Source organism: Thamnophis elegans, chromosome Z (genome assembly GCF_009769535.1).
Source record: "Thamnophis elegans isolate rThaEle1 chromosome Z, rThaEle1.pri, whole genome shotgun sequence".
Classification (NCBI taxonomy): domain Eukaryota; kingdom Metazoa; phylum Chordata; class Lepidosauria; order Squamata; family Colubridae; genus Thamnophis; species Thamnophis elegans.
In genome coordinates, this window is record NC_045558.1 from 91,460,205 (window position 1) to 91,473,292 (window position 13,088).

General features: G+C 40.1%; 1 protein-coding gene across 1 annotated transcript in view; it reads left to right on the plus strand.

Moving 5' to 3' along the window:
• Positions 1-5,034: 5,034 nt before the first annotated feature.
• Positions 5,035-13,088, plus strand: part of GFAP (glial fibrillary acidic protein) — a 30,895-nt gene continuing 22,841 nt past the window's right edge. The window contains exons 1-2 of the mRNA XM_032235914.1: positions 5,035-5,534; positions 9,308-9,368. Coding sequence (XP_032091805.1) covers positions 5,035-5,534; positions 9,308-9,368 — 561 coding nt within the window. The remainder of the gene's footprint in view (positions 5,535-9,307; positions 9,369-13,088) is intronic.

The window sequence follows — 13,088 nt, forward strand, 5'->3', positions numbered from 1 at the left end:
AAAAGGGCGGAGCTTCAACTGCACAATAACATTCTCCATTTTGACCTTTTTGACCATCCTCTCTGGATGCCTCTGTTTACTGATTAAATACAAGACAGGAAAAATGCATGGTGCAAAATATAACAAGCACAGTTACATCCAAATGGAGATACCAGCTTAAAGTGTGTTCCAGTTGCTATATCTGATCTTGTTTACTAGAATAAATCTCATTTAAAAGAAAAGCTAGAAAGGTTCATCAATGCCCCTAAGACTAGCCACCTCCTCTATTGCTGAAGCTGCGTTGTTTCCCAGAACTTTGCAGGGCTGAAATGTCCAACTGAGTTTTATAGGTAGTTCCTCAGAGACGTGCCAAGTCCCCCATCATGTGGGATAAAGAAGATTTAATTGCTATGCACAGACAACTCCCCCCTCCCCCCGGCATCCTATTCACAGCATCCAAGTCTTGCCCAACAGCCAAACAACAGTCTTTTCTTTCTGTTCCAATGGGTGACATGCTTAAAAGACTCAGGAGCTGGCAAACAACTGCCTTGACCTTCATTTTCAGAGCAGGGGGCTTTACACAGAGAGGCAATTAAATCTGGAGATAAGCCAGGGACAAGAGGAGCCACAATCTGTTCTATAGGTACATGGTTGCAAAATTTTCCCAAATAGCAAGTTAGTCACAATGGTACTTTGGTGTGGTTGGTTGTCAGTGAACAGGACAATCAAGATACAGGCTAAGATATCATAAGGGCATCAATTAATATGTGACAGCAAGATTATAAGTGCAAAGACATGGACACTACTAATGCTGTAGGTCAACTACTACAACATTTACAATATTGTAGTATGGTAGTTAGTACAGATAGTCCTTGACTTACAACAGTTTGCTTAGTGATTGTTCGAAGTTACAACAGCACTTGAAAAAGGTGACTTATAACCATTTTTTACACTAACAAACATTGTAGCATCTCCACAAGCACTTAATCAAAATTCAGACATTTGGCAACTGACTCATATTTATGATGGTTGCAGTGTCCCAAGGTTATGTGATCCCCCTTTGCAGCTTTTTGACAAGCGAAGTCAATGGGGAAGCCAGATTCTCTTAACAACAAGGAGAACAACAACAAGGGTTACTAACTGAATAACTACACAATAACTGTGGCAAGAAACATCGTAAAATGGGGCAAAACGCACTTAACTGTTTAGGTTAGCTACAGAAATTTGGGACTCAATTGTAGTTATAAATTGAGTATTGTACAGGTAATCTCTGGGTTACGAGTGTTCCCTAAGAGAAAGTTTGAAGTTATATACTAAGTACCCCCTAGCACAGTGATGGTGAACCTTTCTGTTGTTGGGCGCCAAAAATGTGAGGGTACATGCGTGATAGTGCATGTGTGTGCTGGCACTGATAATGCAAAGCATGCCCCCACATGAGCATGCAAGCACAACCTCCCTCACACTCCTTCCCCCCGTCATGCATGCCACACTGCGTGCCTCCAAGCTGAGCTTGGTATTTCCTCTGGGGGGCAGGGGAGGCCGTTTTTACCCTCCCCAGGCTCCAGGAAAGCCTTCAGAGTTGTGGGAGGGTGAAAAATGGGCCTTTGGTTGGCCCACTGGGCCCGTTTTTCACCCTCCCCAGGCTCCGGAGGCTTTCCCGGAGCCTGTGGGGGGGAATGGTCTCCCCCAGCTCCCTGGAGGTCCTCCATAAGCTAGAAACAAATCGTTTCTGAACTTATGGTTGGCCCATTGGGCCCATTTTTTGTCCTCTCCAGCTATTCAGCTGGCACATGCATGCGCACTGGAGCTTATGGCTCGCATGCTGGCTGATATGGCTCCGTGTGTCACCTGTGGCATGCGTGCCTTAGGTTCATCATCACGGCCCTGAGTTGTTCACCCTTACAAACAACCTCAGAGATTCTGCAACATTCATTCTAAATGTGGCCAGCCAAAATGGAGCTTTTGAGGGGCACATCTGTCCTTCAGAAACTCTGTTTGGACACCCAGAGGCCTCCCCTGGTTTGTTGCATGCCAAAATGGAGCTTCCGGGGGGATGCGGAGGGCCAAGCAATGTATCAGAGGGGATGCAGGGACCAAAATGGTCACGCCCATCAAGCCACGCCCACAGAACTGGTAGTTTAAAAAAATGTGACTCCCACAACTGAGCACATGCATGCAAAGTGAGATATTGCAGGAGTTATATTCCAACATGTTGAAGAATAAACTTGTTCAGTCTTGTTTACATCACTATATAAAGCAATTTGTATCCTACTTCAGAATATATCAGTAATGATATATGGACAAACCAGATATGGTTTGGGTTTTTTTTTGGAAAATAGAAAAGGAAGTGGGGCAATGTTTGAGAAAAGCATTAGCTAAAAGGTTTGTTAAAAAATCAAGGATAGCATTCAAACCAAGAGGACAAAAGTCAATAAGCTTTTGCTTACTCTAGAAGATTCTGGAGGTCCATCTCCCTTTACACCTTGCTGGAGCATCACTCAAAAGCCTGAGAATGAACATGGAGAATAGACAAAAGCATAAGCTTCCTACATATTCTTTCTGTGACAGACCTAAATACATATGGGAATACAGTAACCCCCTTCCCCTAAAGCCAAGTATCTTCCTCCTCCTTCATTGTTGTTTTTATTCTGTCTGTTCATTTGATTTTTACCATTGAATAAACACATTTAGGCTTTGGCATGAAAAACTCTCTTTGAGTGATGTCAAAGTCATGGATAAATGCATATAATAAAAAGATAAACCCTGTCCCAAGCCAATTGAGCCAGGAATGGCGGAAGGGAGACTACCTCAGACTATCCACCTCTGATACTAATTTGATGGAAGAAACAACTTCAAAGCTCTTGTCTGATGGGTGGCCAGAATAAACTTTCAAATGACCAAACCATCCTCTGTGGACAAGATACAAAGATATCCTATTTTTAAAAAAAACTCATATGAACAAATACAGTTGATTTGGGCTTGCAGTTCCTATATCATGTGACTTTAGACCAGGGGTGGGGAACTTTGGCCCCTTTGTGGCCTGTGGACTTTGATTCCAGCCATGCTGGCTCAGGAATTCTGGAAGTCGAGGTTCACAGGTTGTAAAGGGGCCATAGTTTCCCACCCCTGCTTTAGACAGTTCATATTTAGAATGATCTGGTAAAGTCGAAGGCAGAAGTGTGACTTTCAGCCTAAATAAAAGCATTACCCCTGAAGCAATGTATGATACTAGAAATATATTTGGAAGCTTTTTGCTGGCATGAAGTTCTTTAATCATGTACCACTTGGGCCATCTATAGTTTCTCAAAGTTCTTTTTGACAGAGGTTTTCAACAATGCTTCCCCTCCCACCCCACACCCCGTTAATCTTGATTTCTTTGTTTTTGTCAATTTTTTCCCTGGGGACACTGTGTTCTTTCAGCAATTCTCAGTTTTCCTGACAATGGCAATTGGGCTGGGAAGTTGGTATCAATCTTGCAATGATGAGCATGAAACTGGACAGTTTGGGACAGGGCATAGAGTACAGAGCTCCTTCTGTTCTAAGAAAAGAGCTCATGCTGTGGCCTCAGGTCTATTAGTAAGGCCTTTTGTGGGACTGTCTGCTTCTGGCTCCAGAGGGACGCAGGGCCTGGTCAGCCAGGACTGTTCAGAAAATTGGGGGGGGGAGTGGTAGTTAAGCAAGAACTGAAATGAGATGAGACAGCTGCAGACCAGGGGTGTGGCAGGCAGACAAGGAGTTGGCTCAAACTCTTTCCCAACCATAGTAATTTCCAGAGAACTGGGAGCGTCAAAGCCTACTTGCAATTAAAATTGTACTATATAAAGTAGGTGGGAAAGGTCTGACCAATACCATAAATGAATATGCATTGTAATTAGCAAAATCATTTATTATTTGAGAGCAGCCAACAGTGTCTGCTTTCCACCTACTTATCCCAGCAGAGCCAGAAACCAAGAATCCAGTTAATGTCAGCAATGATGTGACTGATTCTTGGCGGTTCTTTTTGCCATCTTTTCCTTTTTTTATTCTTAAAAATGTAACCTGGTTATTTAAAGTACAATTTATCCCTATTTAGTTCTTAATCTTGTTCAAGCAAGAGAAAGATTCTGACAAGCACAGTCTCAGACCTGATAGTTCTGATATTAGAATGAACTAGTCTTGAATAAGAGCAACTTTCTTCAAGATGGGATTTATCATTCCAAACCTGGGAATAGCAATTTTGTACATATGTGGCTAAGTACAATAGCTAAGTACATATGTGGAAGTATTTTCCAAGCACATTTTGGTCTGATATCTCTTTATAAAAGTAATATAACTGATTGTGTGCCCATTCTTGTTAATTCTGTCCCTTTTAATGGTACCAGATATATCTCCAACTTGAATTGGGGGGAAAAAAATCTAAAATTATGGGGAATCAATCTTGTCCCTGTCTTCAAGGATCTGCTAGAATTGAAAGTCAATCAGAAGTTTAAATTTAAATCTGATTTAATTAGTTTTTCAGCTATCTGTTTATGAGATGAATCAAACTTCTGGCATTTAGATGCTTAAATAAAATGCAGTGGATTGCTGAGAATGAAGCAGACAGTGCTATTCACATTCCAAAAATGCTAATGTTTGCTATACTTCTCAGTCCGAAACCTTTTCTACTGCTCTTAGATCAAGGTAACTGAGGTGGTTAATGATTGCAATGTGGGGAGGGGGAGGTGCAAGGGGATCTAAGTCTTGATAGCATCATATTGCCTTAACACGTGAGTTGCAAGGAGATGGTGGCCATCATAGGCGGACAAAGTCATCCAAGTGCTTTCTCTCTCTTTTTGATCAAGAATGCTCAAAGCTCTTGCCTAATGTCTTTCTTTTCTCTCTTTGCCAGGGCACAGGGCACTTGGCATGGTAAATATGAAATATGTTGGGGCCTGGCAGGCAACCCATTCCTCCCCCTCTTCCAGCCCTTCACAGGCGTATGACCAGGCAGGGATGGTTAATCCTTCTGCATAAAACCCTGTGCAGCACTCATACAGAAAACCCTGAGTTTGCAGAGCCTGCAAAAACATTTTGACCATGGAAGGACATAGACTCTCATCCTACGGAAGACGCTTCGGCTCACAAACCACCTCTGCCCACCATAGCTTGAGGTTCTTGCCAGGCCGCAGATACTTTCCTCCATCTCCCACTACCCAGTTCTCTGTCACTAAGCTGAAGACAGCCAGGCTAAGTTTCCATTCTGGCCCCAAGTTCTCTGACAAGGTGGATTTTTCTTTGGCGGATGCTCTCAACAGTGAATTCAAAGAGACCCGCACTAATGAGAAGGTAGAAATGATGGAGCTGAACGACCGTTTTGCCAGCTACATTGAAAAAGTTCGCTTCTTGGAGCAACAGAACAAAGTTCTTGTTGCTGAGCTCAATCAACTTCGAGACAAAGAGCCCAATAAATTGGCTGACATTTACCAGGAAGAGATGAGGGAGCTACGTCATGAAGTAGACCAACTCTCCAACTCTAAAGCCCGGCTGGAGATTGAGAAAGACAACTTGCTGGAGGATCTCAACAATCTCAAGCAAAAGTAAGAAAGACTTTCCAGTTTTCATGAGGGTGGGCAGAGTATTGAAACACAGAAGTATAGGTGGAAGTTGGGTAATGCTAAGCTTTAAAACAGTCTAAGTCTAGGATTTCCAAAGTGATCATTAGGGATGATTTAGCCAAGATCTGTATCTTCTGCATTTGAAACCAATTTTTCAACCAATCAGATTAGTCAAATAATTTTAGGGACATATTTGCATCACCTTGCCACATTCTGCTTGGCTATGGAATTAGCTAGAGCAGCTTTCTGCAAAATAGGACCTTTCAGATATTAAGACAGCAACTCCTAAAATTCCAGTTAGCTCAGTAGCCTAGAATTTTGAGAACTGCAATTTCAGCACATCCTAGAAATTCCACATTGAGGAAAAATTTCTTCAGCAAGACAATTAATAATGGTAAAGTTATTTTAGTGAAAGCTTCCAAATCATTCTAATCTTTTTCCTGCAGTACCAGCCAGCCACAGAGGTTTGGGAGAAACATTTTCCCCAATAATACAATCTGATAGTGAAATCTGAATTTCTGGTCAGCATAACTTATAAACTGAGCGTAAATTAATGTAAAGACTTTCTTGAAGGTAAAAAATTTAAAAATAGGCAATTCATTTCATCTAATTATCTGCATTTCTTATTTCTGAATTATAATTGCTCAATTATTCCTGGGAGATTTCAAGTAGATAGGAAACCCAAGTAAATATATACTGCATATATACATAGTGTGTCCCAAAGCTGCTTTTTTTGGAGGCAGCCTGGACGTTCTTGTTTTTTCTTTGAAGACATTTCATTTCTCATCAAAGAAGCTTCTTCAACTCTGACACGATAGTGGGGAATGGAAGGATTTATATTCCTTGCAGACAGCTGGTTATATGCATCTCTTTAGAGGTCCTTGAAGCACTTGGAGGCTTACCTGTGTCTTCAGAGTCACTTGAGTAGTACTCCTGGTTCCTGTAGTCTGAATTTTTCCTCTGAAAATCCAATCCTACTCCCACACCATTTAAAGGGTGTTCATTCCAAATTGTATAACTAAACATACAGGGTTATACAGATGACCTTGAGGACACAGGTAAACCTCCAAGTGCTTCAAAGATCCTCTTAAAGGATGCAAATTATCTGCTGTCTGCAAGGAATATAAATTCTTCCATTCCCCACTATTCTGTCAGAGTTGAAGAAGCTTCTTCGATGAGAAGCAAAACATCTTCAAAGAAAAAACAAGAAAGTCCAGTTGCCTCTGGAAAAAGCAGCTTTGGGATGACCAGACCTGAACAGACGTTTATATATAATTTGTATATATTGGCTGGTTGGGATCAGAAAGCAAGCTTTTTCTGCAATAGTCCCTCCTTTATGGAACATCCTCTCCTTCTGAGATCAGAGTGGTCCCAATCTTGTTAGCCTTTCACAAAGCCCTAAAAGCCTATGTTCCCTAGCCTGAGCTGTTGAATGTGCCAGGGGTCCCATTTCCTGGCTATATTGCTAACGGGACAAATATTTTGCTCTTTCTATCTTGAATTAGATGTTTTAAATGTTCTTTACTAGTTTTGTTGGTTTTGCCCATTCATTGACTGAGATGAGTGGCCCATAAAAATTAACTAAATAAATAAATAAACAGACAGACAAATAACATTGCACCATACTATAGCATGTACAAGCCAGCAGAGCCAGTGTAGAGATTAAATTTGCTTTAATTTAAATTTAGTTAATTTGCATTTATTCCAAATATTTAACAAATTTCTTCCTTTGGTCCCAATTGAAATTAGAATTCATTGCCAACTTTCAGAAGCACTGTAGGGCAGTACTCAGTTCTGTTGTTCCATCCCCATTTCAGTATAGCTACTGTCTTCCCTTGAAACTCAAACTATTTTTAAAACAAGAGCATTATAGGTGTTACAGTAAGAGCAAACCATATAATTTTTAAAATCAAGAGAGGGCTGGCCCCATTATTAGACTGAAGGAAGCATTTTCCTCAGTTGGCAGTTGCTGAGATGACAAAAGATTTCTATCATTCATAAATAACCTCAACTACTTTGCTGCATAATCTTTAATCAACCACAAAGGAAGGCTTGTCCAAGTACCCCCAGGATTGAGTGAAGATATAACTTCTATACTTGTGATGGAGAACCCATGGCACGCGTGCCACAGATGCATGGCAGAGCCTTCTCTGTAGGCACGCCAGCCATCGCCCCATCCCAGCTCCACTGCGCATGCATGCGTGCCTCGCACCAGCCAGCTGGTCTCCGGATTGCTGCTGTGCGTGCACGGGGCACCTGCAGGGGGCTCACTGCACATGCATAGAGGGCAGGGCACTTGTATTGCATTTTGAGGATGCATGTGTGTGCGCATTCCCCCACTCCACCCCATTTTGGGCCTAGAAGGCCTCCTGCACCAATCTGGGAGCCAAAATGGAGTGTGGGGGTAGGGTGCAAACACTGGCAATGGGAGGGGAGGGTGGCACTCAGATTACATTTTGGGGGTGCACGCGCTTTGGGCACTCGGCACCAAAAAGGTTCACCATCACTGTTCGATACATTGCACGTGGAACCGGGGAGGGTCTAAACTGTGTCCTCTGCGCCAGGTAGCAAAATGACTTTCCTTTTTTAAAGGAGATCTTTGGTTGTAAAATATGGCAGACCATTTTTAGATGCTGGCCTGGATTTACCATTCTTGGAAGAGGGAAGCCTATGGTGAGGGAAATGGATGGGACTGTGACCAGTATGAAAGGGAGCAAGGAAAATATATTCCTGGAATCTGGGGGGGCGGGGGACAAACCAGCAGGAAGAGAGCTATAGCACCCTAAGAACAGTCTTACAACTGCCCCTCAAATATGGAGGATCTAAACAGACACGTTTACAGGTGATCTTTGGACTTAAGCTGAAGACTTGCCACAAATAAGAAACATTTTTATTTACTTGTATCCCACCTTTATTATTTTTCCAAAAATCTCAAGCAGCAAAAATATCCATCACTTTTTCCTCCTCCTGTTTTTCCCCACAATAACAACCCTGGAAAGTTGTGTTGAGAGAAAATGACTGGCCCAAGATCCACAAGGTGGTTTTCATGGCTGAGACAGGGCTCAAATCACAGCCTCCTGGTTTCTAATCAAATGTTTTAACCACCAGACCAAACTGTCTCTCTGATCACCTTGTGCCCCAATATTGCAGCTATTCATGCCTGCTCTGAGGAACTGTACCTGTGAGTTGCCCTGCTGACCAGTTAGAATTATGGAATAGATAATAGATAACAAGAAAAGAGACTAGCTAGCTCTGAAGAAATATTAAAATAAAAACAGTTCACATTATTTTATCCTCTGGAAATTACATATTCCCCTCAGAGCCAAGTGTTAAAATCAGTTAAAAGTCCTGAGATTAAAGGAATGAACGGTTGAAAACTGTTAATCACTTCTCAGTATATTTGTCAGATTCCCAGATCACACATCCACACGAAGCACAAAATTTTTTTTCCAGGCTTCCTTCCTCACAATGGCTGATGGAAGGGTAAAAGTTGATTTCCCTCCTTACAACTCTTGGTGGGCCTTACAGTGTATTCCTAATAAAAAATAAGTTATTATAATTATTATAATAAGAAACATTTATTGCATGCAGAAGTTTGGAGGAAGCGTGTGTGTGAACTGCAGGGAATTTGCAAAGGTTTGAAAGGGGGCGTTGAACGATGTTTGTCCTTGAGTATAGCCTCTGGTGGAAGAGTACTGATCATTCAATAAACCTACCTTACTTTTCCACCCTTCTCTCTCTCACTCTCATTTAAGATTACAGGATGAGATTAATCTGCGCCTTGAAGCTGAAAGCAATTTGTCTTCCTACCGACAGGTAAGGTGGCAAAATGACAAGTTCTGTCTTGGAACAATGAAAAGGAAATATAAGAAGTCCTCAGAATTGTTGCCTCATTTGAAATGATGGTTCTTTTGTTGTATTTCACTTCAGGGGTATTTGCTGATAGGGAGTCAAAAAAGTCAAGATGGTGGTCATAACCAAGTGATCAAAGTCCTACTCTTTCTTATGGGCAGTGGAACAGATGTACAAAGGATGAGGATTCAATCATATGGTTGTGTTCACTATGATGTAGCCATCATGACACTCTGTGGACATCATTTGCACAGAAAATTATTCAAATGCTGAAATTAGGTTACTTGTATATTAGTTGAAGCAGCTCTTTAAGTGTGTTCATTATTTCTGATAAAACTAGGAATTTTTGTAAACTTTAAATGAAGAAAGAAAGAAATATTCAGGGGTGCAGTATCAAGCATTCACTGTCCTCTGGCCTATTCAGATAGCTGTTGTTTATTCTGGACTTCATACACTTTATTCACTATTTTTAATAGGTAATATAAATCAGGAGTGGGTCACTTTTTCTGAACAAAGAGCAACATTTGAACTGTGCCCCAAAAGGTGTACTTCAAAATTTAATGGAAGAATCCAAGACAAAAATTATAAATTAATTGCAATCACATGTATATTTTAATAATTATGTTAACATGGTTAAAATTACATATGATTAATATTAATATCATGCCACATGGGGAGTCATAAAGAGGGTCTTTTTAACCTCCTGAATATTATTTGTTCTCAGATGAGATCGAAACAAATGCATATTTACAATTTTTATCATTCACATCCTGAACTATAGACATCACTCCTGCATATACGATATGTCCATATATACATAATCAATATAAACTACTGATTAGGTAAAAATACACCACTCTCCATTTTGCAACACCTAAATAAATAAATAACTAAGCAAACAGATTAGATCAGATCTGAGTTCTTGAAGAACAGAGATAGGATGCCCTACTACTAATGGTGCCTTGCTCTCTGTGATAGCTCTGAAGTTAAAGAGGTAGAAATAGTAGGAAATTTGGGGGAAATGTGTCCCAGTATAGTCATTATGGAGTTCTGTGGTGATGATAGATAAAGATGTATTTTGGAGCTTAAAATCAGAATAGAATAAATTTAGAGCAATTATAAGCAGAAACTCATAGAAGAAGCTAATGAGAAAAAAAGAATGAGATATTTATTTTTTATTTATTTATTCACTTATAAAATTTGTATAGCACTCAAATCACTCATGGTAACTCTAGGTGGCTTAGAAAAGTGAAACTCCAACTCTAAACCCAATGAAACTTCACCCCCAACTTCAGCATCAACAATCAAATAAACAATTTGATTGGCTCCTTATCACCTTGGGGTCCATTGACAAAACCATACTCTCAGGGCTTTTAAAAAGAGTATTAAGGTGGGGGCCAATCTTTTCTCTAAGGGGATGATGTTCCACAGGGACATCAGAGGAGCCACCACAAAGAAGATCCTTCTTGGTCCCATGAGATCAGGGGTGTCAAACTCAAGGCCCATGGGGCAGATTTTGCCCAAGGGATGCTTAGATCTTGCAAAGCTGCCATGAAAACAGTGAAGGATTGGCCCATGGTGCCTCTGCCACCAAAAAAAAGAGCTTAGGAGGACTGGACATGGCCCTCGTGAGCTCCATTTTCACTGGCAGAGGGTTGCAGGAGGCCGTTGCAGAATTTGGGAGCCCATTTTCACTGGCAGAGCACTCAGGCCCACCACAAGTGCCCCCAACATGAGTGGCATTGAGCTGGTCATGTCCACCATGGCCCCTAAGGTAAACACAACCCTGATATAGCCCTCAATGAAACCGAGTTTGACAACCCTGCACTAGATGGACCACTTTAAGGAAGGGAACTCATAACATACCTGCCTCCCCTCTCTTTAAGAAAAACACCAGTATATTAGTTGCCTAATTCCAAAAGAAGGAGATAGTAAAAGCACATTTCAAACAATTCCAGTTAAGAAATAAAAATGAAGATAGCAGAAAAGACTAATGCAACAAATTAAAACTTTACTGAAAATCTGTAAAAAAAAAAAAAGATGCACACAAATAACAGAAAAAGAGTCACATCACAAAAGAATAATAGAAATAAGTAGCCTGAGATTGGTATTATGAAAGCAAAAACTGCTTTAGTTAGTGAAGGATGCTAAAAAATAACAAAAAGGGCTTCTTTAAACAGAGAAGGAAAGAGACTAAACAATTGCTCAATGAAGAAGACCAAATGCTAAAAAAAAAAAAGAAAGAAAAAGACAGAGGTATTCTATTCCTATTTAGTTTCAATCTTCTCCAACAAAAATAAGAATGTATTCCATCAGGAGGTTAAGAGCAAGTTGAAGGAACAGGACCAAAACTTGAAATTGATAAAAAGATAATCAAGGAATACTTATTTACTTTGAATGAGTTTAAATCTCCAGAGCTAGATGAACTATACCTAGCTACTCAAGAAACACCTTATTGATAGTCTGGCTGAATACTTTTTAATCTTTGAGAAATTGTTAAGAATCAACAAAATGTCAAGCATCTGGAGACAGCAAATGATATCACTATCTTCAAAAGGGGGAAAGGATACTGCAACAAACTACAAACCTATCAATTTGGCACTGATACTGTACTTGAGAAGATTCTTGACCATTTTGAAAGAATCCTGAAAATTAATCTAATTACTAGAAATTAAGATGGATTTGACAAAAGGAAAAAACAAATTAATTTATTAGTTCTCTGTTTCTCTCTTTGATCCTTTCAAGTCACTATTGACTTCTAGCGACCGTCTGGACAAGTCCTGTAGATTCCTTGGCAAGATTTTGGAAGTGATTTGCCATAGCCCCCTTCCTAGATTGAGAGAAAGTGACTTGCCCAAGATCACCCAGATGGCACTAGAACCCACAGTCTCCCAGTTTCTAGTCTAGTGACTTAAGTACTACTGAATACCAAACTGGTTCTCTCTTGGGGGTTCTGTACTATTCAATAGCTTCTTTAAAATCTTAGGTGAAGTTGGAAGAAGCACTTATAAGATTTGCAGATGACCCACAATTATGTGAGATAGCAAGCTCTAGAAGATAGAAATAAAATTCAAAAGCATTGCTTTAAGTTAGAAAAATGATCTGAAACAAATGAAATTTAACCAAAAGAAATGCAAATTTTCACTTAAGAAATATAATCAAATACACCATGTGTGCATTAATATGGGCACATGTGAAAAAGATCTTAGAATAGAATGCATCTGTAAACTGAATATAAAATAGTAGTGAAATATAACTGCAAAAAAAATACAATTTTAGGTTGCACCAGTGAAAGATTACCACAGTTTCCAAAATATCCAGCAACTCTCAGGCCAAACAAAAGTATTATATCTCTAGCTTTCAATGCTGGGGAAACAAAATCCATGAAGCAGGAAAGACAGATAGAACCAACCTGATTTTAATGTTTTGCAATAGGCAGATATTTTGGCAATACTGTGAGAGGTTTCATGCAATTCATGTAAGTTTCATGTAAGTAAACCAACTTACTTACCTGTGTCATTACTGACATCAGGTTAAATATAAAAAAAGAAAAAAAATAGATCCAGGAAACGACAGACCTCTCAGCCTGACCTCAATACAGGGAAGATTCTGGAAAAGATAATCAAGCAATGAATCAGCAAACACTAGAAGCAAACAAATAATAACCAAAAGCCAACATGGGTT